This window comes from Saccostrea echinata, unplaced genomic scaffold (genome assembly GCF_033153115.1).
Source record: "Saccostrea echinata isolate AGI-Se365-2 ecotype Australia unplaced genomic scaffold, CSIRO_AGI_Sech_v1 ptg000007l, whole genome shotgun sequence".
NCBI lineage: Eukaryota > Metazoa > Mollusca > Bivalvia > Ostreida > Ostreidae > Saccostrea > Saccostrea echinata.
This window is the reverse complement of record NW_026889756.1, coordinates 476720-497591: the sequence shown is the minus strand read 5'-3', so window position 1 is coordinate 497591 and position 20872 is coordinate 476720. Positions and strand designations below refer to the sequence as shown.

Here is a 20872-nt window from a genome sequence, read left to right as displayed (position 1 = left end):
CCGTATTACTCAATAAATGTATTCATAAACATTTATACCATTTTTTTTCACTATATATATATATATATATATATATATATATATATATATATATATATATATATATATATATATATATATATATATATATATATATATATATATATATATATATATATATATATATATATATATATATATATATATATACCGTATATACTCGGCTATAAGTCGGTCCGCCTATAAGTCGGTTGTATTTTTTGAGGTTATTTTGGAGGAATTTGCCATTGACCCGCTTATAAGTCGGTACAACTTTTTGCCAGAATCAGTTGACAATTTCAAATCAATGGTGTAATGTTTTAACCTTGTTTTGATCAATATTTTTAGAAATGACGCGGACATTTAATTTTAAATCATAAGAAAAATATATAATACACACTTAAAGATAAAAATAAAATTATTAAAATATGTAAATACTTGTGTTTATGTGTAATCTTAGAATACATAAATGATATAATATTATTTCCAGACATTGTTCAGCGAAAATCATTGGAAATGTTTATAAAATACTACATTTCGCTCTCCAGAAAAATACTAATCTTTTTATGACTCGCCTATAAGTCGGACATAGAGTTTTGGACCAAATTTTAACTCCCAAAAAAACCGACTTATAGGCGAGTATATACGGTATATACGAGGGTTGTTCGGAAAGTTCGTGGACGACCGTCAAAACTTTTTTACTTAACGTCATATTATATCAAAATTTGGACGAAATATTTCAGCAGTAAATTCAAATGATGTGTATTAAAGATTTTTAAAATATCTTCATTTATTTCAAACTTATTTAGACTTAAAAAATGAGAAAATCGGATCACGGAGCAGGTCAAAATTTTGTAATTTACAATCAAAACACTAAATAATGTCTGAAGTCATACATTCTGTAAAATGACACAAAAACGGAAAAATTCTACACGTTCAAATTAAGAATTGTTTTATCGTTTCTGATTCCAAATTATGACTCAGTATTTTGCTTCTTTGAAAAGAAATCAGATTCAGAAGATAGGTAGTCCTCATTGAAAATGGCAAAAAAGACGACGTCGTAGAACGTCACAGAGCAGCAGTTAACCATACAATTTTGTGTTGTACTCTGGAAAACTCCAGAAAAAAATCCTCTGAAAATGTCAAAAGCGAGCTATGCATGTGTGTGTACATGGTACAAGGAGGTGTTTGAATGATAGACTGCTTAGACGATGGTGATCTCTAAGAAAACGGATTATCTGTAAAAATCTTATCAAAAACATTGAAAAGTTATAGTAACGTCATGCTAAGAGTTTGGCGCTTCACAGATGCTGATCACTTATGCAGTGAAAAAGATATAACATTGACAAACAAAATAATGTTACTGGAACAACTGTTAGCAAAATAGATTTCAAGTGATAGAGAAACGTTTTTAATGAGTGCACTGGTATTGGGCAATACTGTGTGAAATGTATAGGGATAGTATTTTTTTTTTGAGGATCTCATGTCGGTATGTTTTTGACGTTACAGTGTATTGGAGTTTGCTCCGTGGGTACAGAACGTGTTGATTTTAAAATTAGATAACATAGATTCTATTAAATCACACGGAATGAAGCTTCAAACTTAAACAAAATAAATATTTTTACATATGATAATGTGCTCTTTTCAAATTTCTTGAAGATAGTAAAACGAAGATTGACATAGTCCACGAACTTTCCGAACAACCCTCGTGTATATATATATATATATATATATATATATATATATATATATATATATATATATATATATATATGGACCGTTCTCTGGGAAAATGGGTCTTAATGACAAAATTCTCGAAATTGACTTTTTCAAATATTTCAAATCTATAATAAATTTAGGACACATAGTCAAAATTTGAGAATATAATTTGCTATAGTTTTAAAAATATACGTGTTTGAAAACAGCATGTTGTAATGAAACAATAACGTCATTGACGCTATTCAATAACGTCATCTTTTTAAAAAAAAAATGACGTCTTAGAAACAGAGACTAAGATTAATTTGATGATGAAATAGAATTTTAACCTAACTTTATCTCTACACATTTTGAATAAAAATATCGTTAAGGACATTTATTAAATTATTAAGTGTGTGTATCTGTACATTTTGCACAGTGAATGACTACAATAAATACATGGATATGTATATCAACTTAATTTCATAAAGGTAGACTATACTTCTGACTTTAAATAAATATTGTTGAAAACGACAAAGAAAATAATTATGATAACAAAGAAACAAGAAACTAAATACAAAACAAAGCCGTGTCGTTATATGCACGTTATTCAAGCGGTTGACAGGCCAGATGAGAAATTTATGACCAGGTAAATGCTTGCGTGAGTCAGTGAGACCAATGGATATAAAATAATTGGCCTATCCTGGTTACGGTTTCTTTTCTTTTAATATGCTGATTCTCACTTCTGCTAATGAAACTCATTCTTCTACGGACACAATACCAAGCGATGTACTTTGAAATCAGTGGTACTTTTTGTAAAGTATTTTTAGGGGTAAAACTTTTAATAAGCTTTGTTTTCTATTGTTAGGTATATAATGGTAAAAATATTGCCCCCTCCCCTTCCCCGGTTCTTATGGATATTATATATAGTACAGCATGAAGGATGATTCTTTTTCTTACTATGCAATTTTAGGTCATATCTCTCCATGAGCACTGGGAGTTTGTGTAAAATTCAATAAAATATATTTAATATATTGAGGTATATAAAAATTACTTATTTTCAACCACAAATTAAGTAATGTACTTCCCACAGGCACCTGAATAGTGGATAAAGGACATGAACTTATCGTCAACCCCCCCCCCCCCCCATCCCAATTCGGACGGAGTTTAAGTTGAGTTACTTTTCATGATATGCTCTATTAAAATCAAATAAACTATCTCGGAGACACATTTTAGGTGAACATCTTTGCTTTTAATTTGTCTTGGTAGTATCTTCCCTTTTGCCAGCTTTACCTGATTTTGTATATCTTAAAACAACATGCACCTTTCGATCTTCAGAAATAACTAGGAAAAACACATGGCTGTTTAAATGTCAAAATTTAATTTAATATTAAACTAAAGTTTAATTTGATGCTATATCTATCCCAAATATTAGTACACTGTAAAAACTGATTTTTTTTATTTAATCCTTTTTGTTTACATATTTTTGTTTTCTATGCTTGTACAGACTCGTGTTAGTTTCTACTTACTGATGATATTTATATACAGTTATTTTGTAAACAAATTGTAAATGCTGTGGAAAATAATCACCCATAACAACAAAAATACTATAAAATATATTGTATTTACCTTGTAAGGATTTTTCAATAGTCGTCACTACATATTTGTAGAATACTTAACGCAAAAATTATTCGATAGACTAACAAATATACATTACTACTAAACCGATTATAGTAAGTTTATATGTGGCAATTGTGGATGAATTATTAATAAAGGTACAGAATAATAAGAATGACAAATTTGACGGAGAATGTTTTTATAAACATATTTTGGTTATTAGGGGGTCCATCTTTGCTAGCCAATGATTTGTGAATCACAAACTCTTGGCTAGCGACACTCCAGCCAAGTTCTGGTGGTATATAAGTATCCCACTCTCTCTCTCTCTCTCTCTCTCTCTCTCTCTCTCTCTCTGTACCCCTCCATTCTGTATCAGAATCAAGCGAGGATCAAGGATTTTTTTCCGGGGGGGGGGGGTCCACCCCAGTAAAACTTTATCTAAACCATAATTTGATGACGAGTAAAAAGATAAAAACAATAAACAAACAAAAACGTACACTACACTTTCAATGGAAACCTTATTTCGTAAAGGGGTTGGTCGGGAATGGGGGTGTGTGGAGGCAGAACCGCTTTCCTTCACTAGAATTACTCCTCCTACCATCTTAATAGATGTCCTTGTTTTTTGGAGAGGAAGAGGGTCCAATGTCATTTTTACTTAGTTTACTATCTATATCTATACTCTATCCCTTTGAAGCATTTAAATAGTCTTCTTAAAAAGGTCAAGGAAAATCCATTTTTTGATTCATCGTCACCAGAATATAGGCTCTGATCTGTGATTATGGATATTGCAAATCATAGGCTTTTTAAACCCCCACGTTTTACTGAATGCAGCGAAAACAATACGTTTTTTTCCCTTAAACTTCAATATGCAAACAAAGAAACTGAAGCGGTTAATATAAGTAATATTCTTAATCACAAAAGGGTCCAGTCTTATATTCCACCATATTTCAAGTTAAAGACTACACCTTGTATTTCCTACAAAGATTCATCGACTACTGCTTCCAAACTTTTTAACTACAAGAAAAATTTACATGGCCTGGATATCGAATATCTGAAACATAATCCTCCATCTTGTTCATGTTCTTCTTCATCCTTTAACTATAGTCCTGCTGGACACGTTATTACTGGTGACGTAAATATAGTTAATGTTGAGGACCTTAGATCACTACATGTAATTTTAAAAGGTCCTAAATATAATGAACCCCGATCCTTCACTTGCCGTCGGAATTTCATAAATATCATGGATTCTGTAGAGGATTACGCCAGGCTATGGGCCAGACATGAAAAAAAAAGACCTTGACATTTTGTCAGAATGGATTAAATGTATCAGTTGTATGTTAAAATTGGGCATTAAAAGGTTGAGGGGCAATATGAGAACAATCTATCCTTCTGTATTCAATAATCCAGATGTGAAAAAAGAATTAGATAAATTATATGATCAGTACGTACTGGTCCCTGCTGACAAGGCAGGTAACAACATTGTCTTTGTTTGTAAGGCTCATTATATTAAATGTATTTTCTAAGGAAGAAATTCTTCAAAATCATATGTCAATTTTGAATATTTTTAATTTTCCAAACAACCAAAATGAATTTGAATTACCATATCTATAATGGATTCCGAAACTTCATAAATATCCTTACAAAGAAAGATACATAGCGGGTTCCAGAATGTTCAACCAAGTCTCTTTCTTAACTCCTCACTTACATATTAACAGTAGTGAAGGAGAAACTTCAAGAGTACTGTGCAGCAATATATTCGAGAAGTGGTGTAAATCAGATGTGGATACTTAAAAATTCCAAGGAACTTTTGGAAAATTTGAAATCATAAAATTTTACCAAAATCAACAGCTTAAAAACTTTCGACTTTTCAACTTTACGCTGGTATGTTAAGGCTACACCCAGAGATATCCTACTTGCCTTTGCAATATGACGTCATAGTAAGCTGTGTGACGTGAACTTTAGAAATAATGATTTCTTAATATCTATATTTAAAGTTTAATTTCAGGTCCAAGAAATGAATGGAATCATTCAAAAAATAATATAAACTAAATCTTGTCGTTTTTGGGTGGTATAAATAGCTAAGTATTTATCACGGGGGATAAATACCAATCCCATGACGTCATACCTATTGATCAAATATTTGCCGAGTGAAAATGAAACGTGACGAAAATTCATGTAAACAAATATATGAAATGGGAGTTTTAAAGCATATACCATGAATGTTATGTGTGATTCATAAGGAATTAAAGATTAAAAATCAGATACGCTGATATATTCCTATCATGTTTTCTTATAATGAACACAGACAGTGCTTTGAAATCCCGATCAGCCTTTCCTCTGTCGCTCTATAACAACAAAGATGCAAAAGTTCAACACTACGCCGCATACTCTGAAAGATAATTTTTGTTTGTATCGAAGGCTTGTATTCTATAGTACTTGGAAAGTGCTGGTAGAACCGTGTGGTGAACATGAATTGATGACAATTTCTTGATCGTATGTAAAAATTGTAAAAATTTTGGTAAGGTTCCATGCGAAAAATTGGAATATTTTTTCTGTGTTGGGAGAGTAGGATTCTAACAGCACTTTTCATGGTCCAGTGATGTTTTTACATAATTATTTTTACAAAAAAGAAATGAATTATTCCCGGGGTAGTGTTGAACTTTTCACTTTTTCATTAAGGCAATTTTTCTATTTATAGATGATGACGTCGTAGTGGAGTGCTTCTTTTATCCTCAGACTAAATGACGTCTATGCAATGGATAATAATAGTAAATGTTTTGTCTATGGCTTTTCCGATTTATCAATGTTACATTTTACGAAAAAAGTCTAAACTCGCCGAAATATGATCTGGGTACTGCCTTAACATACCCGCGTATGCACAACCATTCCCCACGATAAAATAAAGTCCAGGCTTTTTGATATCATTGACAGCTGCTTTTTTAATAAAAATGGAACTCGTAAATTTACTATCATAATTATTTTGTTAAAAAACATTCTGATTGTACACACAAATACTCTGAAGTTAACATTAAAAATATGCTTGAGTTTCTGATTGATAATATCTATGTGGTTTTCCAATAATCTATTGGAATTCAAATGGGTACCCATTGCTCCCCGTTATTAGCAGACTTTTTTGTATTCATATGAAGCAGAATTTGTCCAAATTGTTATGTGAAAAGAAGAAAACATTTGCTGTGGCCTTCAGCTCGACATTTAGATATATCGACGACGTATTGTCAATTAACAATGGTTATTTCCATTCTTATGTCGATACGATATATCTCGGTGAGCTTAAGATAAAAGATACCACAAAGTCTGATACACCTGTTTCATATTTAAATATTTTACTTGAAAAAAGACGTTAATGGTTATCTAACAACCAAGCTTTATGATAGAAGTGATGACTTGAACTTTTCAATCGTGAACTTCCCTTACTTATGCAGCAATATACCTTCATCACCTGCATACGGGGTTTATATCTCTCAGTTGATTCGATACGCAAGAGCATGCTCTACATATGTACAATTTCTAAAACGTTGTAAATTATTGACAAACAAGTTCATGAAACAAGAATATCAACAGTCTCGTTTAAAGTCATCATTTTGTAAATTCTATGGTCGATACAATGACCTTGTCAGCAAGTACAATTTATCATTGAGTCAAATGCTGACTGACGTTGTTCATACTAATTGTTATGCCATTATTTACACACTGAATTGTCGACGGACTTTTCCGTTATTTCCCGATCATGACAAGGAGCACACGGCGGTTGTGACCGGTTGGCAGGGGATGCTCACTCCTCCATGGCACCTGATCCCACCTCTGATGTTTTGGAGGTCTGTGTTTGCTTTTATCCTATTTTGTATTATTTAATGGACTTTTGAGCTTGAATACTGTTCATTATCTCCATATATTTCATACATACATACATACATACACACACACACACATATATATATATATATATATATATATATATATATATATATATATATATATATATATATATATATATATATATATATATATATATATATATATATATATATATATATATATATATATATATATATATATATATATATATATATATATGTGTATATGTATGTATGTATGTATGTATGTATAATTCAAACATACTCGCAATACTAGTAGACTAATTGGTCACAGAACAATTAGAGGTCTTTCCACCTTTTTAAGTATATATATATATATGTATATGTATGTATGTATGTATGTATGTATAATTCAAAAATACTCGCAATACTAGTAGACTAATTGGTCACAGAACAATTAGAGGTCTTTCCACCTTTTTAAGTTTTTGCATGTAATTTAGGTTGTAAAAAAAGAAGAAAAATGCAAAAATGAAAAAGAAAATGAAAGAAAAAATGTTCTTCCATCAGGGATCGAACTCAAAACCCTTAGCTTGAAAGGCAGGCGCGCTAACCACTACACCACGAATTCCGATGAAGATGTATGCAGTAAACTACCTATTTAGGAATAAAAAAATGTTGTACAATGTAGTAATCAGAATTAAATAGTTTTTAGAAACATGTTTCCATATCATTTGGCTTTCAAAGGAAAAAAAACCTAAAGAAAGAAGAAAAAGAAAAAAAATACAACAAAATAAATAAAACTCAAAAATTCGTCTTTTGCTATAGATTTATTGTCGGGCTCTTTTCTCTGTAGAGTTCAGTAGGTTTTCGCGCATCTCCAAATAAATAATGCTTTTTTGCGATTTAGGGGCCAATTTCTCTCTCCTTTCCCTTCTCTCTTCCTTTCTCTCCTTTTCTCTTTTTTCTCTCTCTCCTCTTCTCTTTTTTGTTTCTGTTTTCGTGTATCGCTGACTATAGCCAATGTTTTTATAGTTACCATGGAAGTACAATGCATGAAATGAGTTTTACTATGCATATCGTAGTTCTATTTTTGTGCATTATGCATTCGAAGGTTTAATTTGAGGTGTTAAATGTTCTGATTTAGTTAAACTACTTAAAAAAGTTGCCGATGAAATAATTCGGACTCGAGGCTTATAAACATTTTCGGAATCTCAGACACCCGACAGCAGACTTCGGACTTTTCAGTTAAGGGAAAGTGTTAAAAACATTATTTAGATAAAATGAATTTCTTTTTTGAAGTCTTGATTATCGATAATTACGTTTATTTTGTATAATTAAAGCCACTATACACTGTAACTATTTTACGAAGTGTGTGTGCGGGGGTGGGGGGGGGGGGGGAATTATAATAATAATGTGACGCTCTCTTCCCTATACTAGAGATTTTTCGATTTTATAAATTTTAAAATACCACCCTTTTCCAACAAACCCGTGGTGAGTCAAGGTCTAGGACTAAAAAAAAATAGACTAAAATCTAAGACATACTTAGTGCAGTCTGTAAATAAAAAAGAATAAAGTAAATGGCGTGCTCTAGAAAACATGTTTTGTTGATTTAAAGAAAAAATAACTGGTTTGGGGAAAAAGAAAACATTACCCCGTGTCACATACGTATCACCTACAACTTTTTTCATACCCCACATATCATAGGCGGATCCAGATATATTTGAAAGGAGAGGGTGAAGAGAAAATAACATTTACGAACCAAAGCATTCATTTATAATTTAAAAGAACAATTATTGTAAATTAGAGTTTTATAATCAGGTGTAGTTCAAAGCTCTCAAAGAGCTCTGAACTACACCTGATTATAAAACTCTAATTTACAATAATTTTTCTTTTAAATTATAACGGAATATTACATTCTCATTGGAAGAGCCAAGTGTGCTTCTAGTTAGGCAAGTATCTAAAATCTGGGGCCGCTTTGTGTCTTCCACTGAATCCAGGAATCTTCTCTTAAGATTCTGGGAATTTGAAAGACAGACTTTAAATACAAAACCATTTATTTTAAGTTTGCATCGGCGTATTACAATGAAATCTTGACAATGAATATAATGCAATTTGAATTATCGAGGGAATTGAATGAATACTATCAGTCTTATATACATGAATATAATAGTTCATGTTCAACAAAAAGAAAGAGAGAGAGAAGAAATATTTCATCATTTTTTTTTTATTTTAAGTAATTAAAATCACTCAATTAAATCAGCCTAGCAATATACTTTTCTGTTTCAAATAAAGTATTTTGCTTTCAATGCCACGTTCTTGAACAAGCCAGATATATAACGCAATATACTTAAACTATTTTTCAACACTCTTTTTTAAACAAATAGAAAGGGTTGACTGTTTTCTATATTTAATTTATTTTAACCGAGCCGATGAGAATAAGATGCTGAAAAATCACTTATTTTCCTATATTCCATGTACACTTGAGAGAAACCGAAATTTTTGATCGACTGCACAATGTTGGACTGAACGACGTCGGATTCCATTAACACAAGTCTCTCCTTTTCACCACATCTACTTTTTTTTGAAAATGTTCATTTATTTAGCCTCTATATTTTTTTTAATTTGCACAAATACATGTATAAAAGAGAGTGTAACCACCGTAACCCCCCCCCCCTCTGGATCTGCAGCTGCATATCATGTATAGATATATCAATTCATGCATTTATTTGTTTGTAAGATGCCCCAAAATCTATTTTTATTTAATTTCTACAAATCTCTATAATGTTGGACTGAACAAGGTCGGATTCCATTTATACAAGTCTCTCCTTTTCACCACATCTACCTTTTTTGAAAATGTTTTCATTTATTTAGCCTATATATTTTTTTTTTAATTTGCACAAATACATGTATAAAAGAGAGTGCAACCGCCGTAACCCCCCCCCCCCTTCTGGATCTGCAACTGCATATCATGTATATAGATATATCAATTCATGCATTTATTTCTTTGTAAGTGGCCCCAAAATCTATTTTTTAAATTTCTACAAATCTCTATAATTATGATATTATTTATTATTTTATCTTCATTCAATTTCTATAGATGTAGGAGTTAATGAGAAAAAAAATTCTCAGTACAGTACATACTTCATGTTAGTAAGTTTGAAAACGTTATTTCTATACGTTCCCCGCGAGTCGTCTATTGTTTGCAGTCCGCTGTCTGTTGTACGTTGTCAGATGTCTGAGATTCCGAAAATGTTCAATGGTACATGTATGTACTATGTACGTTGTCATATGGGAAAACATGGATTGGACTCAAAGCGTCCTGACTGCCGATCCTAAGATTGTTACAGGTTCGGTAAGAAGATTCCTGAATGAAAACAGCTTCCATGTGGGTTATATTAAATGCAGCTATGATAAATAAAATGTTCTACATGCATTTTAAGAAGAAAACAAGATAATGAAAGCGTGGAATAGTTTATTTCATACATTCATATTGGTTTACCCCCCCCTTTCATTTATTCTGTATTTCTCATATTTTGGATGACCTTGACCTTTGACCTTGACCTAACTATCAAGAACAAAAATGCAAGAACCCATTTCAGTTTGGTCCCATGTTTCAACGTGTATGCATTTAATTTTTCCCTTCAAGTTAACGTAAACAGCAAAAAAATTCAGGGGCAATAACTCGCATAAAGCTTCGATGAATCCGTTCGCAATGATAGATTAAAAGGCCCTCTCAATTAGTGGAAAGCAATGGTGAAGGTTCTGTATCTCTACGGTTCGTGGTTTCAGAGGAGTAGCGATAACAAACTATTCTTGCGAAAGGGGCAAAAACTTCATTAAATGTCAGCGATCGAAGTCGTTGGGTCAAATCTGAAAATCATTTTAGTAGTCGACTAATATGAAAGATGTGTCACTTCGATAAGTTGTGAAACGAAAAATCAGCGGAAGAAAAATAATAATAATAATAATAACTAGAAACTCATTGCGAGCAATGAGAGGTCTTCCGTTAGATTCTGAAAATAAAAACGAAAATTCAAGCTGAAAAAGTGATAAAAGAAATTCAGACACTCTTAGAGAATTAACCCTGGTCGTCAGCGTGAAAATCCAACGTACTCACCATTAACCAGTCACTTTTTTGCACCACTTCCTGTCACGACCGGAAGAAACAGCGATACAAGATTTTCTCACGATTCAAATAAACTGATGACTGACTATCAGTCCTGAAAGTTTTAGACTTCAGTTGCTTACTGTTGCCGAGCAATATTGTGAGAACAAATTCTAATTTTGAGGACAGGTAAACACGCGACCGGAAGTGAATTTAAAAACGTCTCTGACTTTTCTCTAGATATCTGCAGTATTTACAACGTACATCAAATCATTTCAAGTACTTTATCGATAAGCAATATTTATGAGAAAGTTAAATATAAAAATAACGTAGTTTATCTCATAAAACCGGAAGTTGACGTTTTTGTTTCCGGTGGAATCTAACATATTTCAAAACAGCGAAAGAGATGAAATAATGTGATGCAAGTTTTGATTTAAAAAAGAAAAAATAAAATTTTGATTTCTTTGATCACTTCCCGTGACAAACGGAAGTGACGACTGACGCGTTTAACCCAAATGGTTTCGCTTACTCCTCAAGGTCTATCACTCATAAAAGTTTGGTGTTTTAATCTTTCACCTGTTTTTGAGATCTCTCTCAGCCAACTCATTTTGAGGACAGGAAAACACGCGAGCGGAAGTGAATTTTTGAAAGATATTTAAGATTACTCTAGACATTTGCAGTCTGAATAACATATTTAAAATTCATTTCAAATACTTTATCTAGAAAAAAATATTGATGGGAAAGTAAAATACTCAAATTATGTAGTTCTTCTCTTATAACCGGAAGTTGTCGTTTTTGTTTCCGGTGGGACCAACATCTTTTGAATCTGCGAAAAAGATGCAATAAAGTGATGCAATTTTTAATTTAAAAAAGAAAAGTTGAAAATTTCGATTTCTTTGATCACTTCCGGTGAAGACCGGAAGTGACGGCTGACGCTCTTAACCCAAATGTTTTTGCGTATATCTTAAGCTCTGTTGCTCATATAAGTTTGGTGTCTTAATCTCTCACCGTTTCCGAGATCTTGCTCAGACAACTTCACATTTTGAGGACAGGAAAACACGCGACCGGAAGTGAATTTTACAAAGATATTTGACATTACTCTAGATATTTGCAGTCTAAATAACATATTTAAAATTCATTTCAAATACTTTATCTACAAAGGATATTAATGGGAAAGAAAAATACTCAAATTATGTAGTTTTTCTTTTATAACCAGAAGTTGACGTTTTTGTTTCCGGTGGGACCAACATATTTCGATACTACAAAAGAGGTGCAATAATGTGATGTAAGTATTGATTTAAAAAAAGAAAGTTGAAATTTTACGATTTCTTTGATCACTTCCGTAAACGACCGGAAGTGCCGACGACGAAAGAAAATGCGATTCTGCAAATTTAGAAGTCACGTTCTATGCTCTCCAATAAGTCTCCAGTTCATATCTTTAGCCATTCTTGAAAAAAAGGGGCGACAAAATTTCATTTTAAAATCAGGAAATTGCCCGTAACTTGGAACCAAAATGGAATTTTCCAAATTTTTCTTGTGATGAAACAAGTTCATACAATGACTAATTTTTCCTGAAAGTTTCAAGGAGAACCAGTGAATAGTTTTCGAGAAAACGCCTGCACAAAATTTGGTCAAAAAAATAAGAAGAAGAAGAAGAAGAAACAGTAGAATCACTATAAGGTCTTCCGTGAAAACGGAAGACCTTAATAAACAGACAAATTTCAATAGGACTTTCCACATAAAGGTGGAAAGCCCTAATTATTTAATATTTTCCAATATTTTCCAATACCATTTTTTCATCATATGTTTATAATGCATGCTTACATTTTCCAATAACTTTTCAATGTATTTAATAGATATCTTCTCAAAACCTTTAAATTATTTTCTAGAGCAAAACTCTAAACTTCTACAAATAGAAGAAAGGATGCAAACTAAACTCACAAATCTGGAAAACAGAGTGAAAAATATAACCAAAGGTAAATATTCAGCTTTATTTGTCATCTACGGATTTTTCTATCTACCTTGTAATGACAAAAAGCTCATGACTGGTATGACCGGTCAACAAAAGATGCTCAATCTTCCATCATATTTGGCCCCACCTCTGTTTTAGAGGTCGTTGCTGGTTCTGTACACAATCTGTTTTGTTTGATTAAATTTTTGAACAAGATCACTGTTATCTTCTTTAAATTTCCTTTCTTCGACTTAGATTGACAATTTGTGATCAACTAAACATAAGGATCGTTAAAGTTAGTGTCCTTCTAAAGCAATTTTTTTTGTGATAAAAATATTTGAATTTGCAGAGAGAGGGTTGTGCTATTATTTCAACATACCACTCAATATCTTTATTTTCCAATATTTTTTCTCTGTGTTCGGAATATACGAGGGTTGTACGATAAATTGATTGATTCTATAATATTTTTTTTTAATAATTAACGTCATCTTATACCTTTTTTTTTTTAGAAATGTTTTAACATTAAATATCAATGAGTTGTATTAAAAATGTAAGAAAAAATTGTTATTTGTTTCATTTCCTCTGCTGATCTTATCCGGTAAAAATGATATAAAATTGATAACCGAAATTAAGCTACTGGAATAAATTTTTGCAAAATAAATTTCAAGTGAAAAAGAATTATTTCAATGAGTTGATATTTGGACATATTGTGTGAAATATATAGAGAGAGTATTTTTGAGAAACTCAAGAGGGTATGTGTTTAATTTTTCAAAGTTATATGCTGATTTTAAAATTTATTTACACGATTTCCTTAAAATGGCATAGAATAAAACCTCACATATTCACAAGAAGATATTTGTACATTTGATAATATCCGTATTTTAAATTTCTTTATAAACATTATAAATAAGATTGATATGTTCCGTAAACTTTTCGAACCCCCCCCCCCCCTGGGATGTATACCTCCGTAACAATAAATTACTATAGTTAACTATAGTAAATGAAAGTTTTCACTATAGTAAATTAAAGTATTTTTACTATGAATTTCAGATAGATATATTTCATTTTTTTTAAATTACTGCAAGTAATTTTTTGATATTAAAAAGAACTATTTCTTGCAAATTTACATATTGTTTTTTTAAATTACATCATTTTCATGTAATTTAAGAAATATTAAGGCTCTTAATCTTCATAAAAGTTCTAGAGTTTCATAGTAAATCAAAGTATCAAAGTATTTACTATAGTGAACTAAAGTTAACTATACTTAACTATAGTTAATTTTTGTTAGGGCTTATTCCAATTTTTGTTTAGTACATTCAGTCTATAAATATCTTAACAAAAACATTTTTTTTTTGTCTTCTAGGCATACTCCTTCCTCAAATACTAGAGAGAATGCAAACTGAACTCACTGAAACATTACATTTCAAAAATTGTATATTTCAAGAGAACATTTAACTTAAAATCAATAGCTGACAGAGAGTTAAATAGTGGTCAATAACAATGCATGGGGTATATCATCAGGGCCTATCTTATCTTTTTTTTCTAACTTTTAGAAATGTCCACAAAGTCGTGTCCATCAAATTGGATACCGTTTGGGTCTTCTTGTTACAATATCAGAGCACAGGAGAAGTCGTGGTACCATGCAGCTGTAAGCATCTTCTCTTAAAACTTAAAATTAGTACTAGTTAAATAAATGTCAAAACTATTTGAAAACGGATGTCAGTATTTCAATAATTCTGTAGTCGTGATGACTGCCTTGTAAGCAGATATAACCTATTATTCGGTCCTATTTTCACTAATATATTTCATGAAAATTATAATATTAATGCTTAATTTGGCCACGGAATCTTCCTTATACCTCATCAACACATAGGGTTCACGGCGGGTTTTACCGGTTGACAGGGGAGGCTTACCTCTCATGCACACCTGATACCACCTCTGGAATTTATGGGGCTCTGTGTCTTAAAGCCTCATTACAGACTTCTATTGTCTGTGTTTTTTAGATCAATCATTCTTCACTTCTTTCATTGTCATTATTACATGAAATTTGTAGATGGAGTGTCTACAGTATGGTGCAAAACTAGTCGAGATAGAAACAAAGCAAGAAAACGATTTTCTGAAACAAAGAATTAGAATATATGATGAAGATCTTCTGAAACAAAACATCACCACATATAGTGAATATAGTAAGTATTTAAAAGTCAGATCTCCTGCAGAATTTATTTATGAGATGTTCAAATATAATGTAACATTATATCTATATTACCTGATAGAAAAATTTTGGATCGGTGGAACAGATAAAATCATAGAGGGAAGATTTGTCTGGGCCTCTACCGGAAATTTGCTTTCTTTCACGGACTGGGACGCAATATTAATGGAACCAAATGACAGAGGAGGCAATGAAGACTGCATAGAAATCTCCAGTTTTCCAACAAGAAGAGGAATATGGAATGACGCTAACTGTGCCGCTGAGTTTTATTTCATATGTGAAAGATCTCTTTAATATCTGAATTAGTAAAGTGTCATTCTCATTGAATCGTAACTCACCAAAAATTGCATAATACCATTTCGTCAAAATGGATTCAACTTCAAAAAATGGTTTTGTTGAAGTAAACTCAATGTTGGTTTTTTTTTTCTTTTTGTGTATATAACATGAGACGTTTTGTACTGATTACAACTAAGTTTTACTGTCTTTTTATTTATCTATGTTCTTTCACTTTCTTTATCAAGGTACACGTTGCCTGGCCTTTTTTCTTTTTTAATGAAATTTTACCTTTAAATAATATATGGGTAAAGGACTTTTTTAAGCATGACTTTATAAAAGAATATTTATTCTCAATGCATTAATTTGTTTTTGTCATGAGAAAAATTAAATTTCTCTACTTTCGCAACAAAAAATTGAAGGATAGATTCCCTTTTATAATTTTCTTAAGTTATAAAAGGGAATCTATCCTTTCGTAGCAATTTAAGTCTATCAGCTTTGATTATTTTTGTTTGTTTCCTTGTTTAACATCCCTTTTGAGAATTTTTCAATATTTTTCAATTATATTGAGATGTCCTCAGTTGTCGGTGGCGGGCTGTAAAATTAGACCTACACTGGGTACTCATGCAGAGGGGTTCGAACCCGCAACGTAAGGATCAACTCCATGCTCCACAACTCTAGGCAAAACATTCTTACCACGGCGGCGAGCGGGGACTTTCAGCTTTGAAATTGTTACAAACTATAAAGTATATAATGAATGTCAATTTTCAGAATTTTACTTGATTTATTTAAGAAATGAAATTTTTGAAGATTCATGAGGACATGAACTATGACGCTTCACGCCGGCATATTTCCCGAAGCGCTAACGCGCTTCATGATAAATATGCCGGCTTGAAGCGTTATAGTTCATATTCCTCACAAATCGTCAAAAAAAAAATAAATTCATTTCTTATATTTACATTATTTTTCTGATGAAGTTACGCATTCAGCTGTCATTTTTGAAGCAAAACAGTTTGCACTATAGTTTTGACGTAAAGTACGGTATTATGACGTAACAATGGAGATATTCATCCTCATCGCATGGTAGTTCATGAGAAATTGAACAATCTTCTTAATTGCAAAGAATCTTAAGGAAAAGTATTGCCGATGACTATTCTTGCATGATAAATAATGCATTTTCTTTTTCTTATGTATGATGATTGACAATTTAATAAAACTTTTGGTGTCTGATTTAATTATTTATTTGTTGATGCCATTACTTGAAGATACTAGTACTAGACAAGGCGTTTATTTAAATTGACCCCCATGCCTTGTTGCTTTGTACACGAGGATTTTCATTCGCTGCATCATAAGTTATGTGTAAAAATCCGAACATCTATCACACAACAACCAAGTCAAGACACTTGAGCTTGCTAAATGCTACACAAGTCCTATATGAAGGTGGTTGCACATCTTTTTCAGTAACTGTCGACAATCTCCTTGAAGAGAAAGAATGTTATATACATTAACTAAATACTTTTACATAACAATTCCATTCAAAATTTGAAAGTAAATGGGCAATTTTATATACGTGATTCAATAAATTCCTCTTTAAGTTCAAGATCTAGTAAATGACTTTAAACTGGTTTTGGTGCTAGATCCATTATGACGTCATAATCAATTTATTCTTTCTTTCTTCCTGTACTTTACACCTCTTATAGAATTATGTAGAAAATAAAGTATTTTCATGGAATTCAATTTGAAATCATGTGAAAAATATTCCCGATACATGTACTTATATTCAATATATTATTATTTTAAAGAAAAGGCTAAGAACAAATAAATTACCATTTCGGACAGACTGTAGGCAATCTGGATACATTTCCTTTATCTGATATGGAATAAACTTCAATATTCATTACTGGTTTTCTTAATTTTTCAGTGAAAATGACCAAACTAAAGTTATACATGTCAAGCATCATTAAACTTTAAAGAAATTTATTTCTCAAATTTGAGAAATTTGTAAGCACCTTTCATTTACCAGATCGTGGCCTTAAGCATTGAGATTTCAGTTAAAGCACAGTATTCAATTTGTCGGCATGGCCAGGTGCTGTTTTAGGACCTGCGAAATCCAAAATGGAGAATGAAATGCTAAAATTTATATTATTTAATTTTTTTTATTCATGATTTTTAATTTCGTTTATCATTATTATCAAATTACCGCCTATAAAAGCTGGTGTGCTTTATAGACATAATACTAATACCCGTTTTGACATCAAGAGGTATAAAGAGACTCACGAATTTATGTCCACGAAATGCAATTTCACATATATAACCACTGAACATTTCTTCAACCACGAAATTTAGTCCCCATGAGCCAATATATTTTCCTCAAACCACGAAAATTCGACCCCTCGAAAATACGTGATTTTTCAGTAGCCGTTTTGACACAGTTATAAGGTACCGGTAAATAACGCAAATGACTATTGCGATGGAAAAAATGACACATTAATTTTAAACTTACTATAGTTATACTTTTGCAATAATTATTATTTCAGAATGTATTTTTTTCTATTCAATTGAACTAAAACAATATACATTTCAATGATTCAAGAGTATTGAAAATGCATAGTTTGTACTTTGTATTCCACCGCGCAATGACAAGATAGTGCTAGGATAGACAGAATATTTAATGTTGAAGATTTCCAATGGATTAGATAAGAAACATATAAACAATGCATGAAAATATTATATATATAAATGGAATTTAACCAGACTTAATTTAAAGCTGCTATTAATTTATACCCATTTTCTTCTATCATGACACTCCTATTTTAAATCAGCTAAATTCACCCATCATTGTGAACAATTTTTTATAAAATAATATAAGCTTAGTCAATTTGTAATTCTTAACTTTTAATGAAGAAGTCAGACACAGCAATTATCATTCCAAAGGAACGAAGAGTGATCTGAGGGTTTGTTTTCTGTATAGAACAGAAACTCTTTACGAAGAGGTTAGAGGATAATTATTGTAGATGTCCATTTCACAATCATTAAAAGTTCATATGAAAATGTTATGCAATTTTGCAACATCTAAAACTTCTTTATGGCAAAGCATGTTAGAAAAATGCAGATAAAATCATAACATTGTATTTACTATTGCCCCTCAAGTAATCAAAAGAAATTTCAACATTTTTAATTTTGCAGTTGACATATAAATTAATTATTGATAAAGAGAGTAATATGTTTTTCCTAAACAAGAAAATATATTGTCAATCTTTAACAGAAATTTAAATAACCTGTGAGGTATGAAATCAAAGCGGTTAAAATACGTGAAATGGAAGGTCTGGGTTCTATATAGATTTTATTTTTATTTTGTGATTTAAAGGTGATCATTGAAAAATCAATTTAATTAATTATCTAACGTATTGGACAAGCACAGTGTAAACTATGTGTATACAACTGCACAAACAACTGCATTTATATACAAAAAAAGTTATCTGGATAGATAACGGCACAAGCTTTTCATTCGTAATTCTGTTTTGTTAAGTTTTAAGGTTCAATCTGATTTACGGCATTACATTGAATATCATATACTAAAATATGTCCGATGTACGATTATCTTATAAATTATTTATCAATGTTTGTTTGACATGTTTGGCAGTCTATATATATATATATATATATATATATATATATATATATATATATATATATATATATATATATATATATATATATATATATATATATATATATATATATATATATATATATATATATTCTTGTTTCGTCAACTTGTTTGTCAATAGCTCACCTCGTTTTAGAAATTGTTCGTACGTAGAGTATGTCCTTGCGTATTGAATCAACTGACAGACATAAAACCAATATGCATGTGTATATTGTTACATAGGTAAGGGCAGATGATTGAAAAATTGAAGTCATCATTTTAATCATAAAGCTTTATTGTTCTGGTTACCATTAACTTCCTTTACTAGTAATAAATCCAAATATGAAACAGGTGTGTCAGGCTCTTGGGTATCTATTAGTTCAAGCTCTTTGAGATATACCCTGTCTATATATGAATGGAAATAACTATTGAAAAGTGATAATACGTCGCAATATATCTAAATGTAGACATGAAAACCCCAGGAAGTGTTTTATCTCATATATCCGATTTTGAATAATCTTGCTCCATATGAATATAAAAATAAGGTACTGGTTAGAGCGTCTGCTTTAGAGTTGCAGGGTAGAGAGCTAACCCTCACGTCGCGGGTTTGAATCCACTGCGGGGACATGGAGATCGATCCTTCGGATGAGACCGTAGAAACCGAGGTCCCATTTGCAGTAGGTGTTGACACGAAAAAAAATCCATCACTGCTCAATGGCCCTGAGTGCCGATAACGCACAAATTTGCAGCCTTCCATCGTCAAGTGATCGCGTCTCCATATGAGTGAAAAATTCTCGAGAAGTACGTTAAACAATAAATGAACAAAAATAGGTCTGCGAATAACTGGGCGCAATTGTTACTTATGGGAATTCAGGCAGATTGTTGAAAAACCTCGTTCGTGGACTGATGCAATAAAATTATTTTTAAGTGATCGGTGCTTGTAAAATTTACAAGGAACATTAAACATTAGAAATTTTAGCCACAAATAATGATGAATTGCCAAATTATCATTAAATACAACAGGTACTTTACGATCATCTGGCGCTGTCAACGACAATGTAATTGTTTCTCAATGCTTGCTACCATTGCTCCATAAACTTTTTTGTAAAGGGCGGAGATAGCAACCGATTTCAAAAATTCTACAAATAAAACAGAAATGTGAAGAGGGTATAAAACACAGACACCCCTGGAAATTTCTGAGGTGAGATCAGGTGCCAAGGAGGAGTAAGCATCCTATGCTGACCGTGAGCCCTATATATTGATCACGTAGACGGAACAGTCCATAGTCAAACTGAGTATAAAACAGAGGTCTAACAATTGGTATGAAACAAATCAGCCAAAATTCTAGAGTCAGTAAAACATCCAAACATGATATGGATGTGGCAGACGCTGTGGTGACTTTCATGTGTAGTTCACTGGAATAAAGTGTTTTCCTCTTCTCTTGTAGAGTTTTTGGATAAATTCTGTTTTATTGGAATTTAAATAAACAAGTCAGGTAATAAAAGAGTACAATTAGTGC

General features: G+C 31.5%; 1 protein-coding gene across 1 annotated transcript; it reads left to right on the top strand.

The window, feature by feature from the left end:
- The first annotated feature begins 10464 nt into the window (after nucleotides 1–10464).
- On the top strand, nucleotides 10465–15725 carry LOC133180583 (low affinity immunoglobulin epsilon Fc receptor-like). Its single transcript, XM_061315061.1, has 5 exons — nucleotides 10465–10513; nucleotides 13161–13247; nucleotides 14776–14870; nucleotides 15276–15408; nucleotides 15496–15725. The coding sequence occupies exons 1-5, from the start codon at nucleotides 10465–10467 to the stop codon at nucleotides 15723–15725; spliced, it is 594 nt and encodes a 197-aa protein (XP_061171045.1).
- Nucleotides 15726–20872: the final 5147 nt, after the last annotated feature.